The sequence below is a fragment of the Branchiostoma lanceolatum genome, chromosome 14, assembly GCF_035083965.1.
Source record: "Branchiostoma lanceolatum isolate klBraLanc5 chromosome 14, klBraLanc5.hap2, whole genome shotgun sequence".
Taxonomy (NCBI): Eukaryota; Metazoa; Chordata; class Leptocardii; order Amphioxiformes; family Branchiostomatidae; genus Branchiostoma; species Branchiostoma lanceolatum.
Genome location: NC_089735.1, coordinates 2,941,732 through 2,961,797, shown reverse-complemented (window position 1 = coordinate 2,961,797; position 20,066 = coordinate 2,941,732). Strand labels below are relative to the sequence as shown.

At 41.7% G+C, this 20,066-nt stretch overlaps 1 protein-coding gene across 1 annotated transcript in view; it reads left to right on the top strand.

Moving 5' to 3' along the window:
• The first annotated feature begins 9,467 nt into the window (after window positions 1-9,467).
• Window positions 9,468-20,066, top strand: part of LOC136448669 (cadherin-23-like) — a 90,608-nt gene continuing 80,009 nt past the window's right edge. Inside the window, exons 1-9 of the mRNA XM_066448308.1 lie at window positions 9,468-9,588; window positions 10,611-10,682; window positions 12,264-12,406; window positions 13,156-13,212; window positions 13,566-13,655; window positions 15,001-15,090; window positions 15,838-15,942; window positions 19,025-19,039; window positions 19,639-19,764. Coding sequence (XP_066304405.1) covers window positions 9,507-9,588; window positions 10,611-10,682; window positions 12,264-12,406; window positions 13,156-13,212; window positions 13,566-13,655; window positions 15,001-15,090; window positions 15,838-15,942; window positions 19,025-19,039; window positions 19,639-19,764 — 780 coding nt within the window. The 5' untranslated portion in view covers window positions 9,468-9,506. The remainder of the gene's footprint in view (window positions 9,589-10,610; window positions 10,683-12,263; window positions 12,407-13,155; window positions 13,213-13,565; window positions 13,656-15,000; window positions 15,091-15,837; window positions 15,943-19,024; window positions 19,040-19,638; window positions 19,765-20,066) is intronic.

The following is a 20,066-nucleotide window of genomic DNA, read 5'->3' as shown; positions in this document are numbered from 1 at the left end:
AAGGTATCTGCCACCAAAAAATCAAGACCATAGCACGTCCAGGTCAAAAGATACAAAAATGGAATTTCTGCTGCAGTGCCAAGGTCACATACCAGGAGGCCCAAAATCGACCTTGAATTTCGGCTTCACAACACCCGCCCACATACCAAATACATGTATCATTGTAATCCATCAAGAGGTTCTTGAGTTATGCTGACTACAGTAGTCCGGAAACACAAACAGACAAACAAACAGACAGACAGACAGACACACCCAAAACAATATCTCCATTTTTCATGGAGATAACTAGTAAAAGAAATGATGTGCTTCGTCTTCCACCGTTCTAGACGTGCAGTACACAGGTTGCCACGGTGCGAAAGAATTATATCGCCCTCTCGGTACCTCTATGATCCTCCAGGGGATGAGCACTAAGTTAGAATACTAAGCTGCGAGGCTCATATGACAGATGACGTTAATACGGGGTGTAATCCAAGATAGCGCAAAGCTTCATTTCCGTTTGCGTCTTACATACGTGATGCGCTCCACCTGATAAGGCAACGTTATAAGGCACTATGGCCTTTTGGGCCTCCTAGTTCCTACACTATCAATAAATGGCGGGAAATTCACACTTGATTTTCGTTCTACTTGGTGACTCGAAATGCCGAAACTAATGTTACTCTTGTTACTTAGATAACAAACGGCAACTTGTTTTGCCAAACTTTTTGTATATTCGCATCAGTTTTGGGATCCCAGGACGATGCCATCCATATAATCAAATGGACATGGCCTTTATAGTTTCTCGAACTGCAGCCATGGCTACGCCTTGCCAGCTGCGGCATTCTCTAAGTGACCTTGCTGGAACGATTCAACTAATGGACGGAGAGTACAAGTGCTGGGGGCCAACTCCGTGGGGAAAGTTACAAGGAATTGCAGATGAACGTGAACGTCTCTGCACGGGAATTTCTTAGGGGTGATAAGAGCTAAGTGCCAGAGTTATCTTGGGTTGATAACTCTGGCACTTGAAGGTGTGCCTATTTCTTGTTCTTTTTTTGAGCTGATATTATATAATTAGTAATCCTAAGATATTACTAGGAGTCAGCATACAGTTTTGCTGCAGACGTACAATTTGGTAAGTAGAAGATGCCATTAGATTGATAGTCCTGTGTCGTCATTGATAGTTCTACATCGTCGAGGTAGAAATGGTTCCAACAGCAGATGGTGCCTTTACTGACAGACGAAAGATAAATGCACTGTTCGACCTTGTCGAAGGGTAAGGCATTTGAGGACATGGCATCAGAGAGCACACATCATGGTATCGTCGTGTTTGGCGAGGAGGTTGTCATCGTCTCACTCATACAATCTTTTATAACACTATGGTAATGGATTCTTATCATATATAAGTAAGTTTATTGATTCGTTCATTCATCTCTAAAATACATGGCAGCGTCCTCAGTGCGGCAGAGGACGGTGAATTGCGTACTTTAGGTGTACATGTATTACATTTAACAAAATCTAACTCAAATTTAAACGACTAGTACTATTCAAAATCTAAATCAAAACAACTTGTACTATACAAACAACTAGTACTGTACAAAATGAAATAAGAGATACTGTAACAAGAAAACGAAAACGTATCGTACGAGGAATTGAAGAAACCAAATACAGGAATTCTCATCGTACAAATGATAAGAGAAGAAACAAGGTTTATCATCAAACTGTAAACTAAATAAATCAACATCGGTTTATGTTATCAGGTGTATGTATTCAATAGATGAGTGAAGTATGGAATGGGACTGTTTTTATAGCGGTTTGTTTTTGCCAATGGAATACAAAGTTGGTACTACAAGCCTTGTAATTAGAAAGGTTATGAAAGAAAGAAAAAAGAAAAGGAGAGGAAAGAAAGAAGGGAAAGAATGAAGGAAGGTTGAGAGAAAAAGACAGAAAGAAGGAAAGAGAAGGAAAGAAAGAAGGAAAGAGAGAAGGTAAACAAGAAAGAAAGAAAAGAGAAAGAAAGAAAAGGACTTTCAAAATATTTTGTTGGAGTTTTCTTCTAATGCATTAGCTGTTAGTTATTTTCTTCCTTTGCATTTTGCGTTCTCCTTGCTATCTTCTTTCTCCAACTTTTTATTTTCTTCGGCTTTAATTTTCCTCCTTTCTTCTTCTTTTTCTCGATGCAGCTTTTAATGGAAGACATCTGTCAATACGTGCAATCTATACAAGTAGGCCATGTGGCCAGGAACTGAGAAATAAATTGTCAGCTAAACGCCATATTATCGCAATAGCTCATCAGACAAGGCTAATATTAGAGCTATTGAAGCACACCACGCCAGCCACCCTGATTAAACAAGTAAATCTTTCGAGCAGTAATTCATGCAGACTGAGTAAGTCATCTCTACAGGAATTCTGACGTCTAGTTTGGAATACCTGTAGCTTAGGCATCCTCTGTGTGACAATCACTCGTGATCATTATTCATTTCAGATACATATACATATACATATACATATACAGCACATATACAAATACAGACATATTCGAGTAAGATAATCGTGTCAGTTCCTACACCTAAGTGAGGAGGGTTGACACGGTTGCATTGGCGTGGATTTCTTTAGGGTGGATGACAGGTTGCGAATCTGAAACCCACACACTTTGGGCATCCGTCTTCTCCAGCGGCACCATTTCAAGGGAGACATGCTGGTTCTGGTTGGGATGCTTGCAGCGAGCTGCCGGATGACTCTTACACTCTAGGTCCGCCTTGATAACGCCAGCCCGCCTGGCGCTGCTCTCGTCCGCCAGTTGAAGACATCCTCTGGGGACCCCAAAACTGACGCGAGCGTGCGAATTTGACAAAAAAAGTTGCCTTCATTATGAAATCATCAGGAAGGATGAGCAAAAGTACACACAGAGTATGGTATGCCGGGGAATAGATGCTTCATTGTTGTTCTTTGACTTTGGAATTGGCTTTGGTATTCTACGACGTATAAGTATCCGTTTTTGAAATATTTTTTTTTGCAATTTACAACATACATTTGCTCATTTTGCAGCTGCTTTGTAATGGTATGATTTACAGTATGGCCGTTTTTTTTTAAACGGACGAAAATTCATGCGCGCGCGGATGTCTTCCATATAACCGAAATGGCCCAAGTGAGTGCCGTTATGATACAGGACGGGTCTGATGCTGGTCTTAGTTCTGCAAGTAGAGATTCGGCTCAGGCTTGTTTTTGACGTCTTTTTAGACGTTTTTGTCGGGCTTTCTATTTTGTCGGGTTTTGCAGGCTATGTTCGATCAAGGAGGTTATACAGAACCTCCTTGGTTCGCGGAGGATCCCCTAGCACGTTAGCAACCCCTCCCTGTAAAAATATTCCCTGCTACAGAAACAGCAAGGAAACTCGCTGCCCTATGTGCCACCATGCGTTACTTGTGTATGTAAGTGCCGTTAGGATACAGGCCATGTCTGTCGGTTTGGGCTGCACCTGTCTTTCGGAAGGGACATAAAGTGGGGGTCCCCTGTTAAAGGGGTAGGGATAGCAACCCCTCCCTGCAAAAATAGTCCCTGCTACCGAAACAGCAAGGAACCTCGCTGCCCTGTGTGCCACTAGGCTGTGCTGTATGTGTTGCTTGTGTATATACTAGTAAGTGCCGTTGGAACACAGGCGTGACGCCGGATGTAATGAGTCATAGCGCGAACACCTGCTACACTATGTCGGCCGACACACGTCAGCGGGCTCCTATAACGATTTCAACACGTAGTCACCGTCTCAAAGGTTCACACGTCGTTTTGAAATCGATATCATATCACTACGCAAAACGTAACCGGACGTGCCCTGCCTCGAGCACGTTAAAGGGGAAGGGCTAACAATCCCCCTAGTAAAAAATATACCATGCAACAGAAACAGCAAGGACATTTGCTGACCTATGTGCCACTTGGCTCTACAAGGTGAACAACAACAACAACAAACGCGCCCTGGTACCTGCTAGTGTGTGGACGCACGCTGGTATCCTTCGAAAATGTATGGTAGAAGCAGGGTGATGACTTCTATAAAAACGCAGTGCTAGTACTAGTTCTGCCACTTGTCATGTTGGTAATTTGCTCTGAGTCTGAGTTTAATGGTTTTTTTATACAAACCTTGTTATCATCGATGGGCGGAATTTCATTGCTGTGAAGGGGACCGAGAGTCGACTTGTAGTCCTAAAAATGGAAATGTCCGACAAATGCTAATAAAGTTCTTTTGAATTTGGTTTTTGTATTTAAAATGTGGTGACGTGAATACGAGGAATCAGCACACATTGTATGTGATATCCCTATAGCCCATTGAAACTGCCGGTGTTCCCTGCCCTACTCTGCTTGTAAATTGCCCCATGGAAGGTAAATCACTACAGCAGCAGCCATTTCACCAGCACGAGCGCCAACTGTTCCCTTTGTGCAACACAAAATAGCTGCGCCGTTAAATCACTCCCGTAGACATTCAAACGGCCGCTGGGGGATAATTTCAAGAGATACCCTCTCCTCAACTTTGTAGTCTTTTGTTCCCCCCTCGCAAACTAAACCATCTAGACACACAAGCCCCAACGTCCAGATGTGGGCCCTTAACCCAATTTGTCCTCACATTACCGAACATTTGCTTCAGGGTTTGGTTTCATTGTGACTTTACGATGACAAATATGTTTACTCTGGTGAGTGTATTGGGCCATTTGATGCTTTCGTCTCGCTCTTTTGTTTCACGTAGATAGCACGCTGTGACCGATCTTGTTACGCGCACGTTAAAAGATCTAGTTTGGGGAATAAGCGGATCATTGTAATTAATAGCTTTTAGTATTCTAGTATTCATGATTCTTACCTCTAGTATTTCAGATGCTCCATATTTTAACGTATACTCGATGGCTTTAGATTATAAGTTGATTTGAAACTATATATGTGTAATCGTGTCAACTTTAACAGTCGATTCTTAAATGTTATGATGTTTAAATGTTACATATACTACATTACGTATAACACAAATACATAAACAACATTTTTTTAAATACATCTTTATTTTAATTTGCACAATTTGATAAACATGAATATCAACCAGAGCTATTTTTGTGCATTTTCAAAGCGCAGTGATTTACAGGGAATGGTACATGTATACAAATAACTAAATTAAATGCGTCTCTTAACATTTCTATTCATATCAAACAATAACATTCTTGGGAATTAGCATACAAATAGCATAACAGCATTTGTTGTTATTTAACAAAAAAATATTTAAACAGTTTAAACAGTTTGAACATAAACAACATATAACAATCATATATACAAGTACATTGTACATACACAATCATTGTATATGTCCCTGTCCATGGTACTGAAATGAAGAGAGAATTGTTGTAAAAAAAACAATGGTGGGATCTTAATCCTTTACGCTTACTCTGAGTAACACTTGATGGCTATCTACATTACTGAATTTCTGTACCTGTACCTGTATCTGTATCTGTGTAGCCTTTATATCCGCCCTTCGTCATAACACACAAGCCTCTGTGTCGGTATCTACATAACCGGTATAACTGCCCTTCGGTGAAACACACCAGGGTTCGTATCTAAATCTACATAGCTTCATAGGCACGCGGCACAGCAGCAGCTTGTTACATTACACTGCACGATCTGTCGCACCTAACCTTTGCACATCTAGCTGCGAACATTCTTTAAAACTGTCTATAAATGAGAATGCCCATACTGTACTTGGTGGCAAGGAGTTACACTCTACCATAGTTCTAGGGAAAATGAATTTTGGACCCCTCAATTCTTGCTTTCACTGTATTATAATGGAAATTGCTCATCTCATACCAACAGGTTACACGTAGTTGCACACATATTTATTTAGATGTTCTGTCGCTGACATGACAAAAGTATTCAGAATCCACGAGACTGGAATAGTAACACGTCTATACAGCTAATTTGGTGCCCAGTGCAAAATCAATATGTTGGTTTTCTGCCACCTGCGTAGCCAATACCATCTGTAGCCTAGACAACATGTTGTCAATCGAGGTCGTTTTAGGATGGTCACCTTTGACACCAGGACGATGAATCTATCAACAGCAGCAGGAGGTGGTTATCTTTGAACCCTGGTCATATAGAGACCACACACACGCGCGCACGCACACGCACGCACGCACACATACACACACATATATTACATAACTAGTGAGAGCCCTACTTAACTATTCAGCATTCGGGAAGTGTTTCTCGTGGGAAAATCTGCCATTGCAATAAGACTTTAGGCATGTCGCAAATAACTCTAGGCAAATAACCCCAATCCTAAATTTAGATGGGGATATAGATCTTTCCCAAATATTACCCCCTCCAAAAGTATGCCCCCAAAATCATGTAGATTTATCAATACCTCTTTGTGTTTCATGTAGAAAATTTAAAAAAAAAGCAACAAAAATCATCAAACAAACCAAACAAACAAATGGCAAAAACATAGCCCCTTAGTCGTAGGTGTAAAGTCACACGTTTCGAAATGGACCGTTATTACTCTGTTATGGATCGTGCAAGTACGCAGGAAAAGGTTGCAATTACATCAATAGAGAGGCCGAGCCATTCTCAGAAGCCCTATTCCAGAGGCGCCCATGATTTACTCGTGCGGTGCGTCCCGTACATGTTACCGATCTATTTCAGGGGCAAGGGGAAATAAATATGTCTGAACAAGTGCCTTTTTTAGATGGAGGGGGTACGATTAAGTAAGAAAGACGCCAAAAATAGCTACTCAAGTAAGTGGATAAAAATTTAGAAATAGTCTGACGTTTCAGACGGAACCAGGTTTTATACCAAAACTTTGAATAGTTATGTTAATAGAAGACTAAGTCAAGACAATGCTATGTGCTGATAGTTCAATTAGCTACTGCTGTTTTAGTACAGGAACTAATGTTGTTTGTCCAGGGGTGGGGGGTGGTAGAGCATTGAGTACCTGATCATGAAAGTTCAATGCGTAGACTTCTTTCCCCGTTTAGGTTAAGTAAGATTCCTGTTAAGTAAGACATGATCACAAGTCTAATACGCAGAAAGCTATATCTGTATCTATCTAGCCGGTATAACTTCGGCGTAACACACCGGCTTCGCAGGCACGCAGCGCGGCAGCAGCTGGTTATAGTACACCTAATCTATGTACATCTAACTGTGAGCGTTGACATGTAACAACCCCTGCATTGTATACATAGGAAAATATATTTAAAAAAAATGTCTAGACGTTAGAAATTCTTCCTTTTCCAATGATCCTAAAAGCTCATGATCCCATACTATACACTATTGTATCAGGTAGATTAACCTTATAGAACTTAAGTTAATTACCAGTAGATGCCATACTTTGTACGTTGTACAATTGTTGTGCAATAAACTTATAAAGACGGTCATCATAATTAATATTCAGCCAACAACACGAGTTGATTATCTGTGCAGTATTACCATAAATCACCGCTTAAGTACTTCCTCTCTTTTTGATAATACACTTATCCACCAGATGAGGATGTTATGCAAGGTTAGCCACCAGTGACACCGTAGTTATCCGACACCAGAACATGTCGCATGTGTGTACAATAGAGTAGCCCTCACCAGGACCAGCAGATGGCTGGGGAAATAGTAGAAAGTGGCCAAATAGATTGAATAGTATGCTAAGGGAGCCGGCTACGGAGAGAGGGTCCAGTATGCCACCGCCTGCGAATGAAACCCTCCGATGGCCAGACTCCCCTGGCAAATATTCTCCCAATAACCGGCGTGGTTAGTCTGGTAGAGACTAACAATAGAGTCTGTTCTGCTTGTTCCGCATAACCAGTAAAACGGTTTAAGACTAGTGCTGCGTACCTAAACGTAACATGAGGTACAGGTACCGGTACAGAGGTTAAGGTACAGGTCCGGACCTGTACCTGTACCTAAACAATTTGAAAAATTAAATGTTTTTCTGAACTTCTTCAATGATGACAGAAACATACATGAAATGTTTTCAACTTGTATCTTTATTCAAAGAACATAACTAGGTTTCCTGCAGCCAAACTCCCTTGGCCTTGCTATCAAAACTCCCTTCCTGCCTGAATGATCTGTTGCATATTAGTTACGTTGTTCACGTTTGGTGTTGCATGAGGCCATGAGGTTAGGCGATCAGTCACAAAATAAGCATATGTACTTTGTGTAAATCTATTTCGGTACAGTACCGGTACTTCATGATCCTGTATTTTGGACCTGTACCTAATCCATTTTTACGGTACAGTACCGGTATGCAGCACTACTTCAGACGCAACACACCAGTTTTGCACAGTAGGAACAAGCTGCGTAAGACCGGACTGTAAGGTTTGATTCACTCACATCGGGATGTTTTCGATAAGTGTGGTGGGATCTTTAACGTGCTAGAGGTGTGGCTCTCCTCAAACACGGGGTCTCCGGCTTTATCTGAGAGGACATCCCTAACCGCCACTTGTACATTATGGAAAATAAAATGTTTGACAACACACTAAAACATGAATGACAGGAAAAGAAAGCAAAAGTTACACATAGTCCTGAGCGGCTAACATAATTTTACAGTTAATACTAGAAGAACTAATGGAACTACCACGTAAAATTAAAAGTTGTTTGCCGTTGTCAGAGAGGGTGTTGAAATTGACTATGTGTTCAAGGATCCCAGAAAGCTTGCCGAGGAGGACTGAGCGCTGGTAAGACTGAACGCCCCTCGTTATTGATGTAGTTTGTCCTTCCACGGTCATCCTTAATGACTAGAGTAGAGTGCCGATTCTAAATCGCAACAATAAAGACCATCATCAAACGATCAATATGTCTGACTTTCAGACTGTACTGTTGCCATGACTACTGACTGACTGGCGCAGTATCCGGTCGTCTGTCGGACCGTTACGTCGTTCCCCATCGTCGGTGAGCGGTGTGTCATAGACTCTACCAGCCTCCACGGGTCGCTGGGAAAACAGTAGAAATTGGCCAAATAGAGTCAACTGTATGAAGGGAGTCGGCTATGGAGATAGGGTCAAATATATGGGAATGTTATCCTCCATGGCCAAAGTCCCCCGGCAAATGTTCTCTCTATAGCCGACGCAGTTAGTCTGGTAGAGACTAGGTGTGTCAGTGCTTAGGGGGTGACGTCAGAGCTAGCGCATGCGCCTAGACCCCCACGGTGAGGTTTAAACCACTGAAAATCCTTCCTTGGTGGGATCAAATCTAGGCCGTGTAGAGGTGGCCATTGTAGGAAAGAGTCTATACTAATTGCTTTAAAAAATCACCTTTCTCCATCTTGGGGTTTTGATCGTCAGTTGGCTGTTTCAAGCCTAAAGGACCAATCCACGGGCCCTGGTTGGGGGCTTATTTGCAGACTAGACGTATAGAATTTATCGGAAACGCGTTTGATGACAGTTGACAGAACAGGTTAGAATTTGAGGGTATGATTTATTTCATGGTCCGAACTTTTGATTCTTGAGATAATGACACCTTGTTTTTCTCCACTTTCCCATAGGATTGCATGCATTACTGGCATATACTGGAACAGTTTCGTCCCCATGTTGCTGCCGGCAGTGCCTTTCCCTGAGTTGTCCGTCCTTGTGGCAACTGTGGTGGTGTGGACATCACGGACCGTGCAAGGTAGGAAATAAAAGGAACGCATTTTCTCTGCGAAGCGTCTTTCCTATTTGGAGAGCTAAGCACTACTCTCCAAGCAGAGGTTGGTGGGGAAGATTGTTAATCTCCAAGCAGATCTATAGGTTGCGAAGACCGTATCAAACTGGCAGAGGAAGTACGGATTGCTATACAAGCTCCTTCTTCCAGTTGGATACGGTCTTTGCAATCCATTGGGCCTGCTTGGAGGCTAGAAGATTGTGACCGCTCTCAGTTGGTTCGGGAGAGCGGACAAAAAAACGGGGCGTGATAAAAAGGTAATCTTTCCCACCAACCTCTGCTTGGAGAGTGCTAAGCACGACATGAGTGTATTCTTTTAGATTTCACAAGCGTCTGTTCTTATACTTGTAGGCAGGCAGGGATTGCTTTTAGGTAGTATCAACTGTGTTGCTCAGTCTATTCTTATTGTTGCTTAAAACGTCGTGATTGTTGCCCTGACCATATCTACATACCTTGTCTAATAGATAGTAGCGTTTTACAAAAGAGATAATGTATTGTACCAGACAGAAACGGTTAACGTACATCTATGCCAGTACACCATTTACGTCCATGTGGTCAAAGTTTTTAGAATAGACTAGTATAGTATCTATTGCATTGATTTCTTTGTCATTGTTGTCATACACTGTGCCGTGTACAACTGTCGAGTGATAAAGTTCATTTATTCACTTAACTTGACTGCGTGTCGCCTTGTCTGTATTTGTTTACTTATGTTTGATTAATAGAAAAAAAATTCCCGATACAATGAAGCTGTAAATACTGCACATATCGTCTGTCTTCCCTGTCACGACCAGTGGAAGAGAGGCTCTTAGGTGAGCTACACCGGTTCGAGATCACTATTACTCTTTAACTGTATTTCTCTCTCTCTCTCTCTCTCTCTCTCTCTCTCTCTCTCTCTCTCTCTCTCTCTCTCTCTCTCACTCTCTCTCTCTCTCTCTCTCTCTCTCACTCTCTCTCTCTCTCTCTCTCTCTCTCTCTCTCTCCCGTTGTAGGTAACAACCCTCCGTTCTTCACGATGACGCAGCAAGAATGGATATGGACTCTACCCGAGGATACTCCCAGAGGTAATCTTGCTAGCCGAAGTAACCAAGCAATCGGAAAAATATGTAACTAATATGTGTGTGTGTATTATCGTTGTAAAAAGAGCCAGAAATATTGCACATGTACATGTACTACCGCAAGGCACACGTACGCTCTGTCTGAATGTCCCACTGTTGGACCCTTGTTGTCGTCTTACATTCCGTTTTTTAAATGTACTGCTTTATTTAACGTTTGATGATTTTAGATATGTCACCAAATCTTACCTAGTCGGTTAATGGTGATACTTTTGTAAATCTGACTCTAATTCGGTCATGAATTTGACCGCCAATGTCAGTTTGTGTAAGTTTTCTTAATAAACCAGTCATCATCATCAAATCACGGCTGAGATGAGAGTTACGTCACACCTGGCCTGCGTGGTGCCAAATTTCTGCTCGCCAGATTTTCGCTCGACGGGGTTAATGCGCGTTCTTTGTGTTCGAGTAGGGCTAGGGTTACGCTCGTTCTCATTGAAATGTACACATTTTGTAACTTCCGTTACCGTTTGAAGTAAGAAGTTCCTGACATTAAGATTTGCCACATATAAGGTGCCAAACCGTCGTTTTTATGACGACTTAAAACTTTTCTGGCTTTTAAAAACGACAGTTTGGCACCTTGTATGTGGCATATCTTGATGTCAGGAACGTCTTACTTAAAACGGTAATGGAAGTTACAAAATGTGTACATTTAAATGAGAACGAGCCCTTAGCCTCCAGATACAGCGTGACCCCTTCCCCCAAAATCCGGTCGGACTTCTGCTTGAAAATTATTTTTGAAAGTTTGCCACACGCAATGCACCATGGGCTTTTTGACCTCTTTGACCTCAACATCAGAATCCCTCTGCACGGACACAGAAAGGCCGAGAGCAAAACGGATAACATTAGACTTGCAAGGTTTTTCTGCATGAAGACAGTTTGTAGCTGTTAATAAGATCTTACTGTATGATAGTGACCATGAATAGGCTTATTACCTTTGTCAAGTAGGTTATGTTTCGTGTGTATGTGTGTGTGTGTGTGTGTGTGTTTGTGTGTGTGTGTGTGTGTGTGTGTGTGTGTATGTGTGTGTGTGTGTGTGTGTTTGTGTGTGTGTGTGTGTGTGTGTGTGTGTGTGTATGTGTGTGTGTTTGTGTGTGTGTGTGTGTGTTAATCCTCTAATTTTTAGGAACTGCGGTAGCCCAGTTGAAAGTGGTTGATATATTGGTTGGGGTTTGGCAAAAGCAAGAAACAAATTATAAGATTTTAGGTTCTCTAGTGGCTGTCTATGGTACTGCAGCGGAACTTCCGGACCTTGATTGTCGTATTTCAGGCACTGCGATAGCCCAGTTGACAGCAGTTGCTATGTTGGTAGGGGTTGGCAAAAGAAGAAAGAAACAGATTGTGATGGGATCGCCGTGCGCATGCGAGCGGTAGATCCCAAGTAATTGGACAGTCGAACGAGGTCAAGCCAGACTCCTTTATTGAATACATGTCCAGTTACGAGAGAGGGTGGTCAATTATGGGCTCCCTAGCGGCTTTCTACGGTACTGCAGCGGATCTTCCGGACTTGATACCTTGATTCTCGTATTTCAGGAACTGCGATAGCCCAGTTGACCGCGGTTGACCCAGAAGGGAAGCCTGTTCTGTACGGGGTGGAGGGGGAGATAGGGCAGAGGTACTTCTTAGTGGACCCCGTCACTGGCATAGTGGAACTGTATAGGGAGTTTGACAGAGAGGTAAGAAATGCTGTTTGTCTCACTTTCATACAATACAATACAATACCATGTCAATATTCTGTAAATCTATTTGTGTTTATGGCACTGTGAAAATCAAGAGTACCTGTATCTGAGAAGTAGCATGCATTAAGTCCAGTGGTTAGGGACCCTGCCCCTGGACCGGGAGGTTGGGAGTTCGAATCCCAGCAGTTGTTGCTTGTACCCAACATGCATGCTTCTAGAAACGATCACAGTCCAAAGGATAGGAGGTAACCATTAAATAGGCTGTGGTCAACTGTTCATTGTACTTGTTGAAATGAGCTAGGGGAATTTCCGCAGTAACGTTATATTGAACCTGTAAATACTGCACATATTGTCTGTCTTCTTTGTCATGACCAGTGGAAGTTATTCTTTACATATGTTCATTGAGTTCCTTTGAGTTCAACTGGTTCGGATTCCTTTTCCCTTTTTCATCACATCCCTAGACTATAGCATAGACTATAAACTGGGAAATCCGGGAAGATGAAAGAAGACGCCGACGACACGCAGCCGACTCAACCATTCAAACTCCGGCAAATGAACTTTGACTGATTGATTGATTGAACTGTTTCTCGAACTTTTGCGATGTATGTTTTGATCGTTTAAATAGTTTTTTACTAACTTTTTCTGTTGTTGAAATTTTGTTAACGCAGTACTATGTCATAGTCTTTATAGACTGACTGACTATATATATATATATAGACTATAACAGGATTTTCCTGCCATTTCAGGTTGATGATGAGTATACAGTCAAGTTCTCCGTTATTGATGATGCACCTGCAAACAAGGTAATACCTTCTTGTGTCTACCACAGAATTTTGTGATTATTTGTGCTCCAACTTGTCTTATTTTTCTGCCATCCATCTTGAACTTTGAACTTTGAACTTTATTGAAGAAAACCCATTAGCGATGGGCTCTAAGGTACATCACTAGTCTTCCTGGACTTCTTATCACATACAAATACAACATTTTGTGTATGTCAAACTGTTTTCACTCAAATGTTCTTGTCTTATACATGTATCTGATGTGTTCTTGAGATTAGGGCTTCTCACAAGCAGTTTGCTTTTTGCCTGATCCTCATTGTATATATATCTGTGAATGAAATATATAAACTAACAAAGTTGAATCTGTCTGCTTGTAGGTTGAACACGAGGCCACCATCTATATCACAGATGTTAATGACAACCCACCGACATTTGAAGGGACTCCCTACGAAACTAAGATACCAGAGGTATGTAGCAGGAAAGAGTTATGGGATATTTGGAGTTTATTTTAACACAACCAGGAATCTCACCTGCTGACGTTTCGGTGTCTGTCAGACACCTTCTTCAGAGCTTCTGACTGGAGTACTGCTTCTCACCGCTATAAGTAGCCGATGTAGGTGGCGCTTTTGCGGCAAGAAGCAGTACTCCAGTCAGAAGCTCTGAAGAAGGTGTCTGACAGACACCGAAACGTCAGCAGGTGAGATTACCTGGTTGTGTTAAAAGAAACTCCAAATATCCTATGTTCTACCAACCTGATGAAATTATTTTCGGGAGGAAAGAGTTATCCTGCTGAATATATCATTCCGTCCTGTTGATCGTGCTTGCCTTTGTGTGTGTGTGTGTATGCGTGCGTGTATGGATAGTGTTCAGCAGCAAGGACAGGCGGCACGTTTGCTTTTGTGTGCGTGGTGTTCAGTACCACTGACAAGTGTGTTGTGTGTGGATGGTGTTTGTCAGAAATTTGTAGAACACATATAATGTAACAGTGCTCAAGTTCCCAGCAATCCGAAGCCTTACGAATACTGACCCACCCAACTACAATGTCAGCTTTGAAAATACCACTAGCTGCCACAAGGCTTTTATCAGGCAGGTGGTATATTGATTTTGGGATAAAACGGCAGGTATCTTTATTGTCCTCATCAAGCTATGCAGTCTGGCCCGATGCTACCATCAGCTCCAAACTATATCCAATTTATTTTTACTGCGACCTTTTTGAAGTCAGACCATCCTAACTTGACAGTTAAATTTGACAAGGATTTTGTAGCACTGTCCTTTGAAAGATGTTAGCCCTGATTGCATGCCTTTGAAGCATATTCAAATATCACATTCAAACTTTCATTGAAAGAAAAAATAATCAACAATATAGCAGCTATATCTGGTTTTGTAACCTTTCAAGAATGTATATATCAGATCTAAAGAGATTTCAGCATTTGTCCACACGCCCTGTCTGATCTGTCATAACTTTGAGCTCAAGTGATAGCGAAAAATCATGTTGGATGGAGTTACAAATATGTTAAGATTTTTTAGTTTAATTACAATTTTAAATAACAATGATATGTGCAATAAGTTTTAATGATATCGCGGTAATAACAGATAATCTTAAAACAAATGTGTAATCGTCTTAGTGTATCGGTTCCGTGTAGTCTGATTGTCGACATTTGTATTTAACACACAGTGCAATTCTGCTGACTATGTGTTATATATACTTGTTGGCTGTGAAACTGTATATATTCAGGGTGTAAAAGCTTTGAAATTGAATAATAAACCAAATCATCATCATAGTTCTGATCCTTTTTTCCCTTGCCCATACAGGACTTACCAGTTGGCAGTACAGTGTTCACTGTAGAAGCCAGAGATCCTGACAAGGGGGCCGGGGGAACAAACACGTTCTTCTTTGATCCTGTAAGTATTACAGAACTAGCAACATGGAGTGGAATTCGGAATTGTGGCATAGTGTGGCGCAATTGGTAGGGTGTTTCGCTCACAACCGAGAGGTCCCGGGTTCGAAACCACCGATATGCCCCGATGTTGTGCCCTTGGGAAAGGCACTTTACACGACTTTCCTCACTTCGCTCAGGTGTAAATGAGTACCTAGCTTCGGTTAGGGACGTCCCTCGGATAGGACATTAAATGGAGGTCCCGTGTTTGAGGAGAGCCACACCTCGAGCACGTTAAAGAAGCCACCGCACTCATCGAAAAGAGTAGGGGTCCTTCCCGGTGTGAGTGGTTCAAAACCTACAGTCCTACGGCCGCACATGGGTTCGCCCTTAGTAATAGCCTCTGGCTAGTTGGGCAACCCTGGCATGTAATGTTACATGCTGAACCAATAAAATGGAGTGGAATTCGTTATCACGAAGTACAGCAAGGGCATCTTCGCTAGATAGCATTAAAAAATGCTTGCAGCTAGATGTGCAAAGGGTAGATGTGACAGGTCGTTCAGTGTAATGTAACAATCTGCTGCTGCACCATGTACCTGCAAAGCTGGTGCGGTTATACGGGCTATACAGATACAGATACATTGATGAAGGTTAGACATCCAGGTAATAAGATACGCCAAAAATGGCTACTGAAGACTCAGCATACAATGTTTTTCAATTTATATGCTAAAGATTGATAACTGATGTTGTGTTGTTTGATTTTTCAAATCAGCCGTCTCCCAAGTTCCGGATCAGCAGCGTGGATGGTCATGTGATCCTCGTCAGAGCTTTAGACTACGAGGAAAAGAATGTTTACAAGCTGAAGGTCGTTGCCAAGGTAACAGTCAATCATCGTAATTGTATTTTTACTTTATAACCTTTGCCAAGAAAGTTATGTGAATAGGTTGTGTGTGCATATACATGTCTGTGTGTGTGTGTGTGTATGTGTGTGTGTGTGTTGTGTGTGTGTGTGCGCGCATGTGTATTTGTGTTTGTATGTGCGTGTGTGTATGCGTGTCTGTGTGTGTGTGTGTGTGTGTGTATGTGTATTTGTGGACCGCAGAAGCTGTGGATGGATCTAAATGATATTTGGTAGGGGTCGGGAAAACAAAGGTCAAGTATAGGCCTCCAAGCAGTTTTCTATGAACTGCAGCTGAACTTCTGGTTTTGATTTTCTAATATTTAGTGGTTAATAGCTCTTGTTGTGATACTGATATGGCATCATGGTTGTTGTCAATTTTTCTCAATCCTAGTGTATTTCAACTTCTGAGTCAGTGAAACAAGTGCAGAAACCATTTAGTATTCATGTCCATGCCAGACTTGCTAGATGCCGGTGAATTATTGATTCTGTAATTGATACTTCCTTTTGTAAGGACATACCAATGCAATATGTAGGCTTACAATAAGAATCAAGGATGGCGTTCAGCACCAAGGACAGGCATGTTTGCTTGTGTGCGGATGGCGTTCAGCACCAAGGACAGGCATATTTGCTTGTGTGTGAATGGTGTTTAGCACCAAGGACAGGCATATTTGCTTTTGTGTGGATGATGTTCAGCACCAAGGACAGGAATGTTTGCTTTTGTGTGGATGGAGTTTAGCACCAAGGAAGGCATCTTTGCTTGTTTGTGGATGGTGTTCAGCACCAAGGACAGGTAGGTATGCTTGCTTGTGTGTAAATGGTGAACCAAGGACATGAATTAGCATGGCCCATATAGGTTAATGCCATGTGAGGTACCGCATCTCAGATCCCTTATTTCCACCTGCTGGTTTTACAGCCCAGCGGGGGCCGAGATTACATGTTTTACCATTTGTATGCAGTTTTACTGGCAACCCCGCCGAGCGCCAAAGGTCACCGTGTGGGTTCTGCCGTAGATCAGGTAGCCAGGCACAGAGGCAGAACCAGTGTACAAAAATGTATACTGTAATTCACTTTATCTTCACGGTAGCAAAATTTCATGGTGAAAGGAAAATGGAGCTTTAACTTCACGATCTCGGCAAGTGATTTACAGAATGGATGTGTGAAGGAGTCATGAATGATGAATGATAAGAACAGATTTTTTCATGGTGATGATAAGTTCATGGTACAGAGGTGACTGTGAAAACAGTGAACATAAAGTTTCATTGGAAGTGCTGCTACAGGCTTGATTTAGTCAGGCTGAAGATAAGGCAATCCAGCTTCTTGAACCCTCCCCAGAAAACCTCCTTTCAGAATCAGAATGGATGGATCAATCTCAGCCAACACTGCAGACAAGATGAGTAGGTGCTGTGAGATAGGGATATCAGTGTTGGGGCCATCTAGGTTGCTCCAATTTGATGTGTTCTGCTTGATAATCTGTGAAACAGACTTTCCCATTTGATGTTGACGGTTATTACCCTGTGCCGTGCGTGTGTATGTGTGTGTGTGTGTGTCTACAGCTGCATGCAAAATTATTCACCCCCTTCACATTTTGGACATTTTGGCAAAATGAGGAACAATAGAACTACAGAATATTACTAGATAGTGATAAGTGCCAAACAGATAGTTAATTGCGATCTAATACCAGGGCAAAAGTCGAGATTTATTTCATCGTTCATCCAAAATTGCAACTTTCACACAAAAAGCAGGTTGCAAAATTATTCACCCCCAAGAGGGTATGTCTTTAGTACTTCGTGCAGCACCTCTAACTTGGGTCTAACCTGCAATTACCTGGTGCAAACGGGAACGATAGCCTGTCAAAAGCTTCTGGCAGCTCTCTTTATGAATTCTGGCCCATTTCTCGTCGGCAATGGTCTCCAGCTCAGCAATGTTCTGTAGTCCACGTGCCACAACAGCTTTCTTCAGATCCCACCAGAAATTCTCAATTGGCTTTACGTCTGGAGGCTGTAATGGCCACTCAAGAACCTTCCAGCCCTTTTCTGTAACCTGGCTTGAAGCCTTTGTGGATTTTAATGTGTGTTTGGGGTCATCGTCTTGCTGGAAAGAACTATGTATTGATTTGTAAATGAGTTGAATACATATTTTTTATGTCAGATAGGAAACAAAGATAAGACCATGAGTAACTTGCGCTTACACATTGTCAAGTCTGCTTCCTTGCCTACTCGTACTAGCCAAAATGTCATGTGGCATTGGCAATGAATGGGTAATGAATAATTCCATTACAGTTGATGACTTCCCACCACGTCGGCACTGTGCCGTTAATGCCTCCTAATAAATGAATTATGGGGGTAGGGATGGGAGGGTTGTTAATTTACGAAGTGTGAAATTGCATACTGAGGTTCGGTACTACATATAGATGTTAGACTGTTTTATATGTTCGCGTTGTCACAACGGGGATGATAATTTGATCAGGGTGTAAAGACTTCTTCGCTGCTTAGGGATTTACACAATGTAGCCTTTGTTCTGGCTTAATTAGTTTATGTTAATGAATAATATTGTGCAAGAAAGGAATTAAAGAAAGCAGCAAGCACAGAATGAGATGAAAGGGACTGCTTGGCTGTATATCATTTCACTGATCTCTCTTGTTCCCACATTAAGCGTAGTACATTATCAATGTACTGTAAAAGTGGAAATATTTGCAGGGATTTAGTTTCGGGGTTGGGAGAAAATGAAGTGTTTGTGGCGGTTTTAAGTTTGCGGTTGAAACAAGAGGTTACCGCAAAGACCACAAAGTTAACATAAAATCACAGTGAACATTTTCCCTTTTATAGTAACCCGGTACCCCTTAGTCAGCAGTGATAACTTAGAACCCCTCGCTATTGCTTAGCTCAACTTGTAGCATTCTAGAAAACTCCAACTTTTAACTTCACTCTGAAGAGCTTCAAATTCACTCAAGTCTTGCACTTTATTCTTATTCTCAGACTAATGCATTACACTCTCTCTCTCTACTTTCCTGTTTCCCTCTGTGACTTTCCTGTGACCTTCCTGTGACCTCTACCTTTAGAATGTGTTTGAAGAGGTGAGCATTAGGTGTTCCTTCAAGCATGTTTTGATCAATGACTTAATGAACTATCAGTGTGCAAAGAAGTTACACATGCATGAAGAATTTTTAAAGAACACTTGAATTTACTTTTGGCTTCTCTGTCAGTGTAAGACATGTAAAAAATCTTTGAGAAGGCTATTTTTATCATTCATAAATTAATGGACTGTGCATAAAAGGTTTGGTTTGACATTAGAAATCTTTTTGTATCATTTGCTCCTTTCTAGACTAGAAAAATTGTTATCTTTATTTCCCAAACACATTTTTTTCACTTGATTGTGTGATGCGACAATGCTTACAGAATTTTCTCATTTCTCAGGGGTGCCTATTAGTATGTATTTTAATGAATTTCATGAAATTTGAATAGATTCTATGAAAAACGTACCCAAAAAATGACTACTAGGAAAAGGTATGAATGTTATGAAAAACGCATGAAGCACAATGCAAAAACCTGATTTGTGTGTTTTTCATAAAGTATGCAAATGCTTACTAGGCACCCCTGAATCCTGAGGTTTCCCTCAAACTTGTCAGACATTTTGAATGAGAGAAGAAGACGGCATCCATTTTGTTTCCCTCAGGATGGAGGTAACCCCTGGTTGTCCACTTCCACCAACCTGGTGATCCAGGTCAAGGACGTCCAAGACTCCGACCCAGTCTTCCTCGGGCTGCCTTACGATGCCTCTGTCAGGGAAGACGCAGAAGTCGTGAGTCTGGAAAAGATCATCTTATCTACTTAAGTCTTCAGGGCTTGAAATAGTGGGTGCATGTGCATCTTTGTGCACCAAAAATTGGAGCTGTGCACCTAATTTTTGACTGTGGGTGCACCAGTGCACCTAGACATTTTTGTAGGCTATACATGTAGGCTAAAGGTACTATTGTACACTATAGTAGACAGAATATCATTGTAATTTGTAACCCTTTGTTGTACTCTATTTGATGTAATACTTGTTTAAAATTTTAGTTTCCCGGCTGATTCTCGTGTTTAGTGAGGGAGGTCAGGGGTCGA